Source organism: Micromys minutus, assembly GCF_963924665.1.
Source record: "Micromys minutus genome assembly, chromosome: 29".
NCBI lineage: Eukaryota > Metazoa > Chordata > Mammalia > Rodentia > Muridae > Micromys > Micromys minutus.
The window spans coordinates 34,042,856-34,057,835 of record NC_137964.1 but is presented as its reverse complement, the minus strand read 5'-3'; the positions used below and the strand labels follow the sequence as shown (position 1 = coordinate 34,057,835).

Here is a 14,980-nt window from a genome sequence, read left to right as displayed (position 1 = left end):
TGCATGCACCTGTAATGGCCATGGGAAGATGGAGAATTCAGGGACTAGTCTGGGCTTCATCAGTGCATCTCACTGTAAATAAACTGGGAATCCGATGATGAACTCAGTCAGTTCACTTTTGAAAAAGGAACATGAACACTTGCTACCCCTCTGAGACTGACGGCCCTCGTTCCCCTGGCAGAAAACCCAGGCTGGAAAAGGTTCTCAGGGGAGAAGCTGGTCAGCCTAAACAGCAGCAAACACACAGGTCTGTCTCGAGTCTCGGTGTAAACCTTTGGAACGTTCAGGATGGAAACGGGATACGGGACCCCAGAGTGTCAGACCATCACCTCGAACTCTGGAGCACAAATCCCACTTAATCCAGAGGGTGATCATCGCAACCATGTCACCCCCACTCATCACAGACGCCGAATACCAAACAGGAGGAAGGCTCGGCTCCGTCTTCGCCTTCGGATTTCCAGAACGTACGGTCACGAGACTGCCGCAGCCCAGAGCCCATTTCCAGGAACCCGTAGCACCTGTCAGCACTGGTGGCAGGTCACAGCAAGGGGACCTGCCTGCTCTGAGCAGACAGCCATGCACATCAGTGCGACTGGCCAGCTGAAGAAACATCACCAAGCCTGCAGCAGGTGGGACATTTGTTCTGAAGCAATCTTACCTGAAAAAGAGTAGCTGTCACCTGCTTCTTGGAGAGATGGCTCTGAACGTGCTCCACAGCTTGTTTTGAGAATTGCTTAAAAAGAAAGTAAGAGGAAGGAAGAAGGGAAGACAGCATTTATTTTTAATAAGGAGGTGACATGTCTGTAGATCACACATTACAACAGATGGTTTGACACGGTGGATCGATCCCCTTAGAGTGACCCGTGGGCTCTCTGCAGACAATCTAAGAACACGCTGTCCTCTGAGTACCCAGAGTCCTTCCTTGGGTGCCAAGAATAGACCCCTCGGCAGGTCATGGTTTCCATGGCAACAGAGTGTAAGGAGGCCCACCTCGGCCTAACTACCTGTATAACTGTTTCCTTCCTCAGTGGCAATTCTACAGATGTGAGCTATCTGCTGTGTCAGAGAGAACAGATGCAGGGTCATGCACCTAGAAACTCAACACAAGCATTACAAGCTAGGCCACAGTGGCAGATGGTGCTGGGGCTCCCGAGGTCTCCCTGAACCCCAGCAGAGGGCAGACAGAGCGGAACTTCCATTGGTGTGTGGGTTTCAGAAACTATGTCTTCCAGAAACCTTTCAACGCAGTCTCATTCATTCGAATTGTTTCTCAGTGATTAATGAGACTCCTGTTCCTAAAAATCCACAGAAACATGAGCACTCTCTGAGACTCTGACTGCCCTCACTCCCATGGCCACCTCTATGGGAAACCTGGGCTGGAAGAGGCTCTTGGGGAAGAAGCCGGGCAGCCTAAACAGCAGCAAACACACAGGCCTGCCACAAAGGGACCAATTTTCCAAGTCTTGGTTTAAAACTTTGTAGTGTTCAGGATAGAAACAGCCAAGCCCAGCATCATCCCTAACTCTGGAACAAAACCCTCACTCAACCTGGGGGGCGGGGGGCGGGGGGCGGGGGGCGGGGGGCGGGGGGCGGGGATGATCACCACAAGTCATTTGAGCAAAACCTATCAGTCTGCCCCTCACAGCTGAGCTGAGGAGAGCCAAATCCTCCAGGGCTCAGCCACCCCCAGCCAAGACACCCAGATACAAAGCCGTGAGCATGTGCCAGGCTCCAATCCCCTCTGTGTGACACAGGGAAATGACAGAAGCTTTGAGAGAGGCCAGCGTGTACCGCAACCACATGCATGTCACCCCAAACATGTAGTCTAAGTATGGAGGCGCAGCTGGGCCCCCCAGGTCCTGACGCAGTGTAATGCTGTACCTTTGTGTTGTCACATATGGGAGCCTCTAGCCACATGGAACCCCAGGGTACTTGAGACACAGCTCGTGGGGGGAGCCCAGACGTGACTTCATCTAATTTCAATTACTCTAAATAAACTCAAGTAGCAGCGTGTGGCTAGTGGCCACGGCCCCAGACAGAGTAGATGAAGACTGCGTGTCCATTAAAAAATGGGCTGCTTCAGTACAGAGGCACCCACTTTGCAATGTCTACCTTGCTAATTAACCCATTTGCTCCTAAATCTCTTCCTGGAAACTAGCTTATTCCAATTAGCTTGTTTATCCGACTTCTAAGGAAGACGATAATTTCGACCATTACTTAACTATTTGTGAATAAAATTAGCATCCTGATCCATCCCAAGACATCACTGAAGATTTATATTAATAGAACTCTGATTCACCTAATTGTTAAAGTAGAGCTAAGTTTAATCCATGGCAGCAAGGCTAGGGAGATGGCTCAGTGGTGTTCCACTAGCAAGCGTAAGGGCCTGGATTCAATTCTAGACCCCTAAATGATACAGCAATACTAATCATGATCATTGTCATCACCATCATCACCATCATCATCATCACCACCATCATCATCACCACCATCACCACCACCATCACCACCACCACCATCATCACTACCATCACCATCACCACCACCATCATCATCACCACCATCACCATCACCACCTCCACCATCACCATCACCACCATCACCACCACCATCATCATCACCACCATCACCATCACCATCACCACCATAACCATCACCATCATCATCACCACCACCACCATCACCATCACCATCACCACCATAACCATCACCATCATCATCACCACCACCACCATCACCATCACCACCACCATCATCGTCACCACCATCACCATCACCACCATAATCACCACCATCATCATCACCACCACCATCACCATCACCACCATCACCACCACCATCATCATCACCACCATCACCATCACCACCATAACCACCACCATCACCATCACCACCATCACCACCACCATCATCATCATCACCACCATCACCACCACCATCACCACCACCACCATCATCACTACCATCACCACCACCATCATCATCACCACCATCACCATCACCATCACCACCATAACCACCACCATCATCACCACCATCACCATCACCATCACCACCATCACCACCACCATCACCACCACCACCATCATCATCACTATCATCACCACCACCATCACCATCACCACCATCACCACCACCATCATCATCACCACCATCAATCACCATCACCATCACCATCATCACCACCATCACCATCACCATCACCACCACCATCACCACCACCATCATCGTCACCACTATCACCATCACCATCACCACCACCATCACCACCACCATCATCGTCATCACCACCACCAACACGACCATTATCATCACCACCACCATCATCATCACCACCATCACGACCATTATCATCACCACCACCATCAGGGTGTCAGTGCTAGTGTACAGGAAGCCTGAGCTACATAAAGAGACCCTGTCAATGTCCCACGTGGTACCATCTGGGGATGGGACACTCACATGCGTACTGGATAGGAGCTCCCTCATGATGTAGGCGTCGTACATCTGCCGACTCCGGCGTAGCCTGTCCTCTTCGTTGTCCAGTTTCTCATATTCTTTTATCTACATTTCCAGAGGTTGTCAACATTAGTTCACGACTTCCTAGAAACTGGCTTTATTTAGAATGACAGCTGACCCAGCCAGAAACCCTTCCCCATGAGATAAAAGAAGTTACCCAGGCAGCGATTCCCCTAAAAATGACTGCTTTGCACGAGGAGAGAGAGAGGTGGCCACATGTTAGACCAGGCTAGAAACAAACGTGTTTCCCTCCGTGATGACCCTGAGCATCGTAATGTGGCCACAGATATCTCTCGCTGCATAGAAGCCAGGGGCCACTTGCCTGGCTGGTTCTCTCCATAGCACAGATCTTCCAAAGCTGGCTGGACTTAAGCTCTGAGGTGGAGTGTGTTCACACTCTACCAGAGTTCCAGCAGGGGAGGAAAGTGTGTGTTTGGTGGAGTGAACTCCAGGATGAAAGCGTGGTTTTCCAACCTTACTAGTTATCCCAGGCCAGGAGGGCTGTGCCTGGCTCTCATCCCAGCCCTCGGGAGGCAGAGCCTGGGTTAGATGGGAGACAGATGGAAGGAAAGAAGGACCCACTGCTTCTAGCTGCTAGGAAAGACTTCCCAGCTGTCTTTGGGCTGACTAAATAGTGAAAAGGGTTTCAGAAGCACCCGTGTCATGTGGCGATCGTGAAATTACTGTAATCATCTGATCTCAAGAGGTCCCTGGTCAGAAAACTGTCCCCATTTCTTTACGCACATATTTTGACAACTCAAGACAAGACTAAAAACAATAAAATCTAAAAGCGTGCGACCTAGTTACAGTCAATGTGTTACACCCGAGAGCTGTCCTCCTGGGCAGGCAAGAAACAGGGACTTGATCCCCCAACACACACCAGGGGTTGCAGCTTTGACCTTACAGGCAGGTGTTCACACACTGGAATCAAAACCAGTCAGTCCTACGAAGCCTCATACCGATGAGGTCACAGTTTCGTGGGAGGGGGAAGAGGGTGTCAACCCTGGAGACCCTGTGACAACTAAACATTTCCCACACTGAGAAGTTACCAGGATTAAGTCCTCTGTGTTTTGTGGTACCTGGCAGTCACGCCAGAGGGACTTCTGGGGCTAGGAACGGGGTCTTTTGGGGGCAGATGACACTGTGGGACCATCCTGGGAGGATCAATAGGTCTCAGCAAGGCTGGCATAGCCAGGGACCAGGTCCAAGCATCCTACCTCAGGCTCTGAAAACTTAACCACAGAGCAGCCTCAGAGACACCACTGCAAGGCGGACGTCAGGCACAGTGCACCCCAGCCATCAGAGAGGACGGGGTGGGGCTTAGTTGATTCCTCTGCTTGGTTGACTCCTCGGGTTGCATTTTGGTTTTCGAATAGTCAAGGGTTAACGCCAGAAGGCCCGAATGCTAGAACAGATGCCAAGCCAACCGGAGGCCAAAGCGTGTCCCTTGACACACAAACAACCTGAAGCGGTAGTGCACTACTGCAGAACGTAATATCCTGAAGACAGCCATTAAGGGACATGCACAGGGAACCCATGAGACACAGCGCTTCTGGCAAGTCAGATGCTCGCTCCTGGAAGCTTCCATGATTTGCCCCCTGCAGCTGGCTTCCTGAACAAGTGGAGCACAGCACCGAGTCTGTGCTCCAGGACCTGAGTCTGATTAACCCCACATGAACGTCAGGCAGCACAGAGAGAGCACGGAAAGGGGGGCGCTGAAACCCACACCCCGCTTTCTTTCACAAGGCTCGCTACCATCAGCCATGACAGGGCTGCCCAAAGGACTTCCTGGCGGCAGCTTGTGTTTAATCGTGGAGGGCTGAGCTGGCACTCAGGCGGCGGGCCTCCACACGGAAAGACAGTGGTGGTAGCATACCATCACTACACAGTCTTTCTCTAAATGGCCACACACATGGCTGCACGTGTGTGTGCACATGGGCCACCGCTGTGTCCCAGGCCCACCTCTCTGAAATCCGGCCTCTGCATGTCCAGGGTTTTGCTTTCATTCCCCTCAGTCTCCCATTGGCTTCAGAACCCAGACACCCTGTAAGGCTGCAGCTAGCCCCGCAGACCTTAGGGAGAGACACCAAGCCTGCGGATGCCAACCACGGCAACTGCACGCCTGACGGTCTCCGCCTGAGTTCATCTAAAGGACCTGGTCTCTACTCGCAATGGCTCTCAGCCACCCCGCCCCACTGGATTTCTTTGTCACAAAACTGAGCTGAATGAGGGTCGTCGCTGACTTCCCCATTTGCCTATGTGCCTATGTGCTTAGAGCAGAAGGACCCTCCTGAGACCGTGACTGACGACCAACAGACCAGAGAGCGACCTAACAGGCAGAGATAATGGAACAATTGGCAAAATCGGGTGCTGGAATTTCCAACCCCAATAAGCCTATATAAGAAACACAGGATCCAGTCATTATAAGCCGTATGCCTAGATGGGGCAGATCTAACACTGGGATAACTTGTTCCTCAGCTCTAAGACCCCTTGTTACTTGCAGTTCCTCCCAGCCATGCAATTCTGGTTCATCATGGTTTCTTCTTCCTCTTCCTCCCACCCCCTCTGCAGCCCCACCTTTCCCCTCCACTGCCCAATCACAAGCACCAGCCTTTATTGACCAGTTAAAATGGGGGAGAAGGTCCACATGAGATCACCTCAGAACACAATGAGCTGCTCCTCGGGGACAACCCCTCTTGAGGAAGCAGAATTAACATCGGGATACAAACAGTGTCAGGACAACCCGCAACAAAAACCCACGTAGACAATTTTGTCAAACATGCCCGGCGGGCGCCTGACAACGTGTGGGCATCTGGGCATGGCCAACCTCGGTGGTCCCCAAAGCCAGAACAAGAGTCACTGATGGCACACCTCGGAGTGGGGGAGAGCGGGGCTCAGGGTCTGCTGGCACTGAACCACCCACACTGCAACAAACAGTTATCAGCAGCCACTGAGTATTGCTGAGCTGGGCCCGCCATGCTTCTGTTTGGAGCAAGGTGGATTTTGGAACTTTGGGTGCCGAAAGCAGTGGAACGCTTTAAGCTCTGCCTAATGGGCCACAGTAGTCGAGGACAGGAGCCCTGAGGTGTTGTCTATAGTAGGTGGCCAGTGGGCCTGTCTAGGGACCATTGTCTTGACTGTTCATCGATGTGAGAAGCTTCAGCCCATTCTCGGGAAACACTGTTCCCTGGGTGGAGGAGGGGGGAGGTTAGCCTAGAGCAAGCTAGCAAGGGATAGCCTAGGGGTCTTTCTGCTCTTGACTGTAACATGGCCAGCTTAAAATCCAGTATAACTGGTATTTAAGATGAATAACCCCCACCTCCCCTCAGCTTCTTGCCTGGGCACTTTATCACAGCGGCAGAGATGAAAACCCGAACAGTAACTATCCAAAAAACCAACTGGGAATTCCAGAAGCGAAACATGTAAGATACGAAATAAATCATTCAGTGGACGGAGGGGAGAGCTGGCTTCAGAAGCTGAGTCAAAGGGTCCGTGGGTTTGAGAACAAACCGAAGATATTATCCAGTTTCCAGAGGAGGGCGAAAAAGTCAAATAGAAAATCTGAACAGTTTTGGGGGCAACGTGGTGATATCCATCAATCATGAAAATAGGACCGGAATCAGGGAAGAGAGTGAGGGGGTGCTCTACAAAAATAAGTAACCTCCTTAGTTGCTTCTGATTTGGTGGAGGATGTAAATGCACAGGATGAAAACTTTCAGCAAACGCTACATAAAATGATTGTGATACACAGCTGCTGGGAAGCAGATATCACCGGCACGGGGGGTGAAGGGCCGGCACATGTAACCTACAAAGAAGCAGTGTGAAGACACAGTCTGAGAGAGTCCTCCTCCCCACAACCACAAGCAGCTGTGGCCATGACAGGGAGAAAGGAGCCAAAGAAAGGTGACAGACTTCATACAGTGACACATCCTAGCGATATGTCCATGAGATTGGCCATGGAGCTTCAAAGGTACAAGGAAAGGAGACCACGGAAATCAGGAAGGCATTCCACCATCAGAGTAGATTTTTTAAAACATCTCTCTAGTGCCCAGTGACAAAGAGGTAAACTGAGTCAGTGTGAAGCACATCCAACACGTGGCAGAGGTGGGCAGATCAGCACACCCAACATGCCCGCCATGTGCTTTGGCGTCAGAGTCTGTCACTGTCTGTGGTTTAACGCCCTGTCCTCCCTCACACATCCACAATACCCTCCTCAATTTCAGTTCCTCGTGTGAACTGAACCACTCTCCTCCCTCCACGGTAGCTGTGTGGCCTCCTGTGCACTCCTGAACCCGCCAAGAGGCCAGTCTGGTCACTGGAGCTTAAATGTCACCTTGCTTCAACAACCTTGAATGCATCCAACACACAATGTCTGTTCTGAACTGCCCTGAGCAGTTGTGTATTCACACTGGACAAGGCCACACCCATCAGGGTCTCCCTGGCTTACTCTTTCTGCTCCCAAGGTGTCTGCGTCCCCTAACCCCATAAGGCTAAGTTAGATTACGATGGGCCTTCCAGAAACTTCTACACTAACACTCCAGACCCCTCCAACCCCAAACTTCATCCAACGTCTTAGGGAAAGCAGATGTATGTTTGGGAGACCCAGCCCCATGACATCCTCCAGCCCCATGACATCCTGACTCTAGTCCTCCAAGACGGCCAGCAAGCCCCAGGTTAGCTTCTCTTGCAAACCCAGCAGCCCCCAGCCTCAGCTCTCATGGACACAAGCAAGATCTATCTATAGATGGCCAAGAGCCAGGTGCGGCCCCGTGGTCTCCAAAGAACTCTGAAGCCTCTGGGGCGGCGGTTGTCACCTTCCCGATGCTGTTACCCCATAATGCAGTCACTGGTGTTATAGTGACACCCCCCCCCCATCATTCTGTTGTTATTTTATAACTGTTACTTTGCTACTGTTGCAAATCATAATGTCAATACCTGGTGTGCAGGAGACCTGACATGGGACCCCGAAAAAGGGTTGTCCAACCCCCAAAGAGGTTGCTGCCCACAGGTTGAAAACCATTGCTGCTTTAAAGCCTGGCTTGTGGGCGTGTCCTCCCCTGCAGAGACAGCGGAGTCGTCCCCACAGTAAGGACTTTAAAGAACTTCTGAATTCCATAAGGTGGTTAGGATCCTTAAGGTTTCTCCGAGCTCGACGCTCAGCTGAGCACACCTTGGAAAGGAATTTCACAGGAGGGCTGAGTCTTACCTCTTCATAAAACTTCACCTGAGGCACTGCTTCACCAATCTCATTCAAGCAGAAATCTTTAAATAGCAGGAAGCCTAAGGGGGTGGGGGAGGGAGAGAAAAGGAAAACCTTCAGGCCTGGAAGTGAGGAAATTTTATCCCGCAGGGCTTCCCCGGAGTAACGTGTTCTTAGTTCAGCATGCTGAATTGGATAAGGACCCCGGGTGACTCTGCCACATCTGTTTATGTTTTATAAAAAGGAGCCAAGAATATGTTTTGGTAGAGGCCAGGTGTGGTGAGGTGGGAGGGAGTCGTGGCTTCAGGGGCCCAAGCAGAGGCATCCCTTCCCCCTGAGGTACCAGCCCATATGACAGGCTTAGTATAGAATATAGGGCATGGGGAGGGGAGCTGAGGAGGGAGTAGGGACAGAGAAAAAGAGAGAGACAGACAGAGAAGAGAGGCGAGGAGAGGAGAGAAGAGGCCGGCCAGAACAAGTGGAGAGAGGGAGAAAGGGGTCAGAGAGAGAACCAGGGAGGGACAGCAGTTCCCCTCGGCTTATGACCCCTCCCATTATGTAAATGAGAAAACCAACCCCTCCTATTATGTAAATGAGCACCATCAGCCCCTCCAGTTATGTAAATGAGCACCATAAGCCCCTCCCATTATGTAAATGAACATTGTCAGCACCACCTGAGGGCCCAGGTCAGTACAAGGAGTAGCAGTCCAAGAGATGTGGAGCAGAGAGGGAGCTCCTGCTGAGACAGGACTGGCCACCTAGAGCTGGTGGAGCTTACCTGGCCCTTCCCTCAACCTTCTTTCCTACTTCTTATCCCAGCAAACTCCCAGGCCACACAGCAAGCTCCCCATGTCTCTTGGCTCAGGACACCAAAGCCACTTGAAGCGAACCATACCTCATGCCTGGAACATCCCCCCAACCCCCACACAAACGGCTCCGGGATTCTTTATTCTCTCCAAGGTTTCCCCCAGGAGCCACCTGTGCTCTGAGGTCTGCCCCTGGAAGAGACAGAACCCCGTTGCCGAATCCACGTGGGGGAGGGGGCGTGCCTGTCTGTGCAAGACTGCTCAAAGGTGCAGTTCCGATATCAATTCCAGGTGTCTCCATTGAGCCCTGGGATCTGTCAGTCTCCGCCGTGCTGGAGTTAGGGGTGCGCACAGACATTCCTGGTTTCTCAGCTGGGTGCTGGGCATCCATGAGCCAGCCATGCTCACACAGTAGGGCTCATTTTACAAGTGTACTGAGCAACCCCCCCCACCATGCCATGAGAGGGTAGCCCTTTCCACAGCTTCCACAACAGGCCTCCAGAAAGACACCTCCACACTCTAATTTTCTGCATCTGTGTCCCCCCTCCTTCACGAACACAGCATCTAGCAGAAACCTCACAGTCAAGCCTGAGCCAGCCAATTCCATTAAAAGCAGAGAAAAAGAAGTCAGAAAACTACAGAAAGTTGGGGGCCATGGAGATGGCTGAGCCAGTAAGGGTGCTTGTCTGCTGAGCCAGGAGAGGGTGTCCGGTCCCTAGGAGCTGGAGTTGGAGGTGGGTGTGTACCACCAAGTGTGAGTTCAGGGATCTGACCACCCTGCTCTCTTCAAAGAGCAGCGAACATTCTTAACCATGGAGCCACCTTTCCAGCTCCCAGATGAAACTCTCTTAAGTTAACTTTTTTTTTTTTAAGTTGAAACACTCCAGTAAAAGAGTAGGCAAGCTGTCCGGGTATGAAGGCTGAACGCTTTGGGTGCAGACACACAGAAGGGTCCTGGGGTACTCTGAGACTCCATCTCCCAACCACTGCACGGCTTGGTTACAAAGACCATGCTCAGCGTGGTCTTCCCCCATCTCGGGGAGGGTGATAATTCCATAGCTCCTCCCACTTCTGAATCCACGAAGGCACGGAAGAGACTGCCTCTCAGTGACGGAAGACCAAGTGCCTTTGGAGGGAGACTCACCACGGGGATATGAAAGGACAATGTTGCGCAGGAGGCGGAGCCTCAGCACCAAAGACTATGGCCATGGAACTAAAGCCAGTGGAAATGACTCGGAATGGCCAGCTCAGGGTCCAGACCCTTGAGGAGTGAAGGTGTGCCCCACAAGACCTCAGTGGAGGACATTAGGGCAGCAGAGGGGTGGGGTGGGGATAGAAGGCAGCTAAGGCTGTTAGCAGGACCAAGTAGCCAGGCTCAGAACCACTTGGCTGTTGTAGACTTCCTTCGTATTTTAGGCACGAGTGTGTGCAGACACCAAGCAAACGGCTCTGATTTCTTCCCTCTTTTATCCTCTCACCCAATGGACAACATCCCGTTAGTGTGCGAGCACTGTTAACCATGTAGCTTGTAGGGTAGAGGGGAAGGGAGTATAGTAACCACTTTTCCAGGTCCTTGCACCCTCATGGAAACAGTTACTGAGTTTTCAGTTGTACAAGGCAGACATGAGAAGAGAGACACCCAAGGCAGGTGCAGTGGCTGACACCTACCTGAGGCAGAGGGTTGACTGTCAGCTGCATGGGGTGGCAGAGAAAGGCTGTACCAGGGTAGCCATTCCTATAACTGTGTGTGTGTGTGTGTGTGTGTGTGTGTGTGTGTGTGTGTTTGTGTTTGTATGTCTGTGTGTATCTATGTGTGTCTGGGTTAGGTGTATGTTTGTCTGTGTCTATGTGTGTCTGGGTTACGTGTGTGTCTGTGTATCTCTACGTATGTGTGTCTGTGTGTCTGTGTGTATGTATATGTGTGTATGTGTGTATATGTGTGTTTGTCTATGTGTGTGTACCTGTGTGTCTGTGTGTGTTTGTGTGTATATGTATGTCTATGTGTATATATGTGCATGTATGTATATGTGTGTACGTGTATGTGTATATTATGTATATGTATGTGTGCTTGTGTGTATGTGTCTACGTGTGTATACAGAGCTGTAACTGACAACCAAAATCAGGGATGATTCACGGAGCAGTCATCCTGTGTACCTCCACAATGAAAATGCCTATAAACCCAGAGAAAGCTGAAGGCTCACCCGGAGAGAGGACTGGAGGATAGTAATGGAGACAGACAACTAGGGACACTGAGGCTCAGGTGTGAGTCATGAGGTTAGTTCCTGGTGGGTGTGCACCGTGGAGCCCCTCATCTGTGAGTTCCCCGTCACTGAACCATGGCACCCTCAGAAAGGGTCACTGCTCTGAGACACACAGACTCATTCCCAAGGTATCTGAGGGGCATGGCGTATCTGATTCACCAAAGGATACACACGCACCAGATAAAAACCAAACGAAACCACAAGCAATGTGAAGAGAGTGGGGACAGCAAGCATGGGGCTGCTGGATGACCGGCCCCCCTTAACCCTCCCTCCAGGGTAAGGGCTCTTAAGATGACAGAAAATACAAAATTATGTTCTTACAAAAGGCAATGTAGAGCCAAGTGGTGCCCACCTACAATACAGCACCCAAGAGGCTGAGGTAGGAGGATGCTAAAATAATGGACCAACCTGGGCTACATAGTAGATTTCAGGCTAGACTGGGCTACAGTGTGAGACTATGCTTGAAAGAAAACAAACATCAGTGCAACGGGTGACGGGGGTAAAATAAAAAGTAATTTAAGGTTATATAACTTACAGGAGGAGCTATTTTATTGTGTCAGAAATAGCCAAACCCTCACCTTTAACAATTAAAAGTTTTATGCAGGAGTGTTACCATCGTGGTTGCTAATGTGGGCTGCTTTTATAATTAGCAATTACCTAACCACTTGAGATGGTTGAGTTTGGCATTGAAGAAATAACAAACTTTGAGTACATTATATCCTTGAGCTAACACACAGGGGGGAAAAAACGCAAATGCTAATACATTGTACCATGGAGTGCATTTTAAATCCACTGCAATTAACCTGATGTCAAGAGGGAAGGTGACAGCGTGCAGGCAGCCGAGATCACATGCTCCAAGAGTTCTCTAAAACACCTGCACATGGCTGTGTCCGCCCTCCACGTTTCTCTTCGGGAATGACTGAATAAGCATGCCGCCTGACATCTCGTCAAGTGGCTCAAAGCAAATTTCTCTGTGCCAGTATCATGAAAGGAGGGCGTGGATTACCCTGAAACACTGCATGTCAATCGGACCTGCTTCCATGACATGAACAAGCCCACAATCACAAAAACCAATATCGTGGGCCTCTAGCATTTGTATATAGTTCAAGTTTAAAAAGGAAAACAGACTGTGGGCAGGTGAGATGGCTCAGTGGGTGAAGAAGCTTGCCACCAAGCAGACCACCTGGGTTGATCACCAGGACCCATGTGGGAGAAGGAGAAAAGTGACTCACACACACACACACACACACACACACACATGCACTATTAGACACATTCACAAACACATTAACACAAACACACACACTCTAACACATACACATACACTATCAGACACATACACAAACACACACAAGCACACACATATAAACACACACATATAAATAGAAGCACACACAAGCACACACACATACAAACACACAAGAACACACACATATAAACACAAGCACACACACATATAAACACAAGCACACACACACAATTCAGCTTTTAAAAGAAAAGGGTCTTGAACCAATTTCCAGAGGCTTTCAGCTCTCAAATTCCATTTTTTCTAAACACAGCAAACTTAACTGAACAACCCAGTTATAGGAGGGTGGTCAGACATCTGCATGACCGAGAGCCATCGTGTAGAGACCAGAGGACAAGGAAACAGAAGCAAGCCTGAGACTCGGGAGACACCTCCAGCTTGGTTGGAGCATCCAGACAGGAGACGCCAGGAACTGGACAGTCCCAGAATAAAAATAAAATTATCCAAAGGGCAGACAGTGAACGCTCGCCGCCACCATGCTATATAGAATAACAAATGGCCCTGGTAATAAACCCGTTTGTACCGCATTTTCTCACAAACTTCAAAGGTTAGCGGAGAGGTTTCAGATGGAACACAGGCTAAAACGCCGTCTTGAAAGAGCACGGGCTGTCTGGAAACCAAGCCACGATAAAATAAAATACTTCCCTGTGACACAATGAAGTAACTGAAGGGGTTTCCGTCGGCCTTCGGCACACAGCACGCGGAGACATCCTCAGCAGTGCTGTTCATACCAGACGGTGCAACATTAGGGAAGAGTCTAGCCAGATACGTGTATGACTCCTAGGCTGGATGTTACGAAACACCAATGAATAAGATCAAGAGAACACAAGTCAGTGAAGAGCAACGCCGTGTTCCTGGGCAGCAATGATTAAGCCTGCCTTGGACTCGGTGTGATCCCAGGGCCGGGTCCAGCAGGAGATTTTGTAAAAAGTGAATCAACAAACTAACATTTGTGGCCAAGAGTGCACGGAACAACGGTAGAGGCTGCCCCCTCATTTAAACTTTTTAAATTAGCACATGGTTGTGCATGGTGGGCGGAACTTCTGCAGGACGTAAACCTCCACAGAAAGAAGCCTCAGGAAGGGCACTGTTGTTTTGGAATCGGGAGAAAACTGCTCAACTCTGGGTGGCCAGGATATGATAGTTGAAATCCAGACCCCGAAGTCCCCTTGGGGGAGTTAATGGGGTGGGTTATTTATCAAATGACATGGCTCCCGTGAACAAGCAGGCAAATGGCTGCACATGTGGCCGAAGGACAATCTGTGAAATGCCCAGCCTGGACGCCAAAGCAAAGAAAGATAAAATGAGAGAAGTGTAGAACACTGACACCCAATTCTCGGACATCACACCCAACTGTGCCCATAGCTGGACTCCTTCCAGCCTTATGAACTGGTCTTGTCACACAGTGACAGTCTCTAGCCCCAGACCAGGGCAGGTTGCCTCTGGGTTACAATCCTTTACTCGCTGCTCTTTGTCTCAGGGTTTCTGCTGCTGTGGGAAACACCATGACTAACGGCTGATTTCAGCTCACACTTCCACACCACAGTCCATCACGGAAGGAAGTCAGGACAGGAACTCAAGCAGGGTGGGAACCTGGAGTCAGGAGCTGATGTGGAGCCCATGGAGGGATGAAGCTTACTGGCTTGCTCCCCATGGCTTGCTCAGCCTGCTTTCTTATAGAAAACCCAGGACCACCAGCCCAGGGATGGCTCCACCCAAAATGGGCCAACCCAGCAAGGCCACACCTCCTCCAAGAAGACCACACCTCCTCCAACAGGGCCACACCTACTCCAACAGGGCCACACCTCCAAATAGTGCCACTCCCTGGGCCAAGCCCATACAAAGCATCACACCTGACATCCTACTGATCAGAAAACACACACTTCCCCAC

At 50.5% G+C, this 14,980-nt stretch overlaps 1 protein-coding gene across 1 annotated transcript in view; it reads right to left on the bottom strand.

The window, feature by feature from the left end:
- GRK3 (G protein-coupled receptor kinase 3) overlaps positions 1-14,980 on the bottom strand; it is a 100,032-nt gene that overhangs the window by 51,384 nt on the left and 33,668 nt on the right. Inside the window, exons 3-5 of the mRNA XM_080941356.1 lie at positions 8,723-8,796; positions 3,460-3,561; positions 659-733 (exon numbers count right to left, since the gene is read on the bottom strand). Coding sequence (XP_080797482.1) covers positions 659-733; positions 3,460-3,561; positions 8,723-8,796 — 251 coding nt within the window. The remainder of the gene's footprint in view (positions 1-658; positions 734-3,459; positions 3,562-8,722; positions 8,797-14,980) is intronic.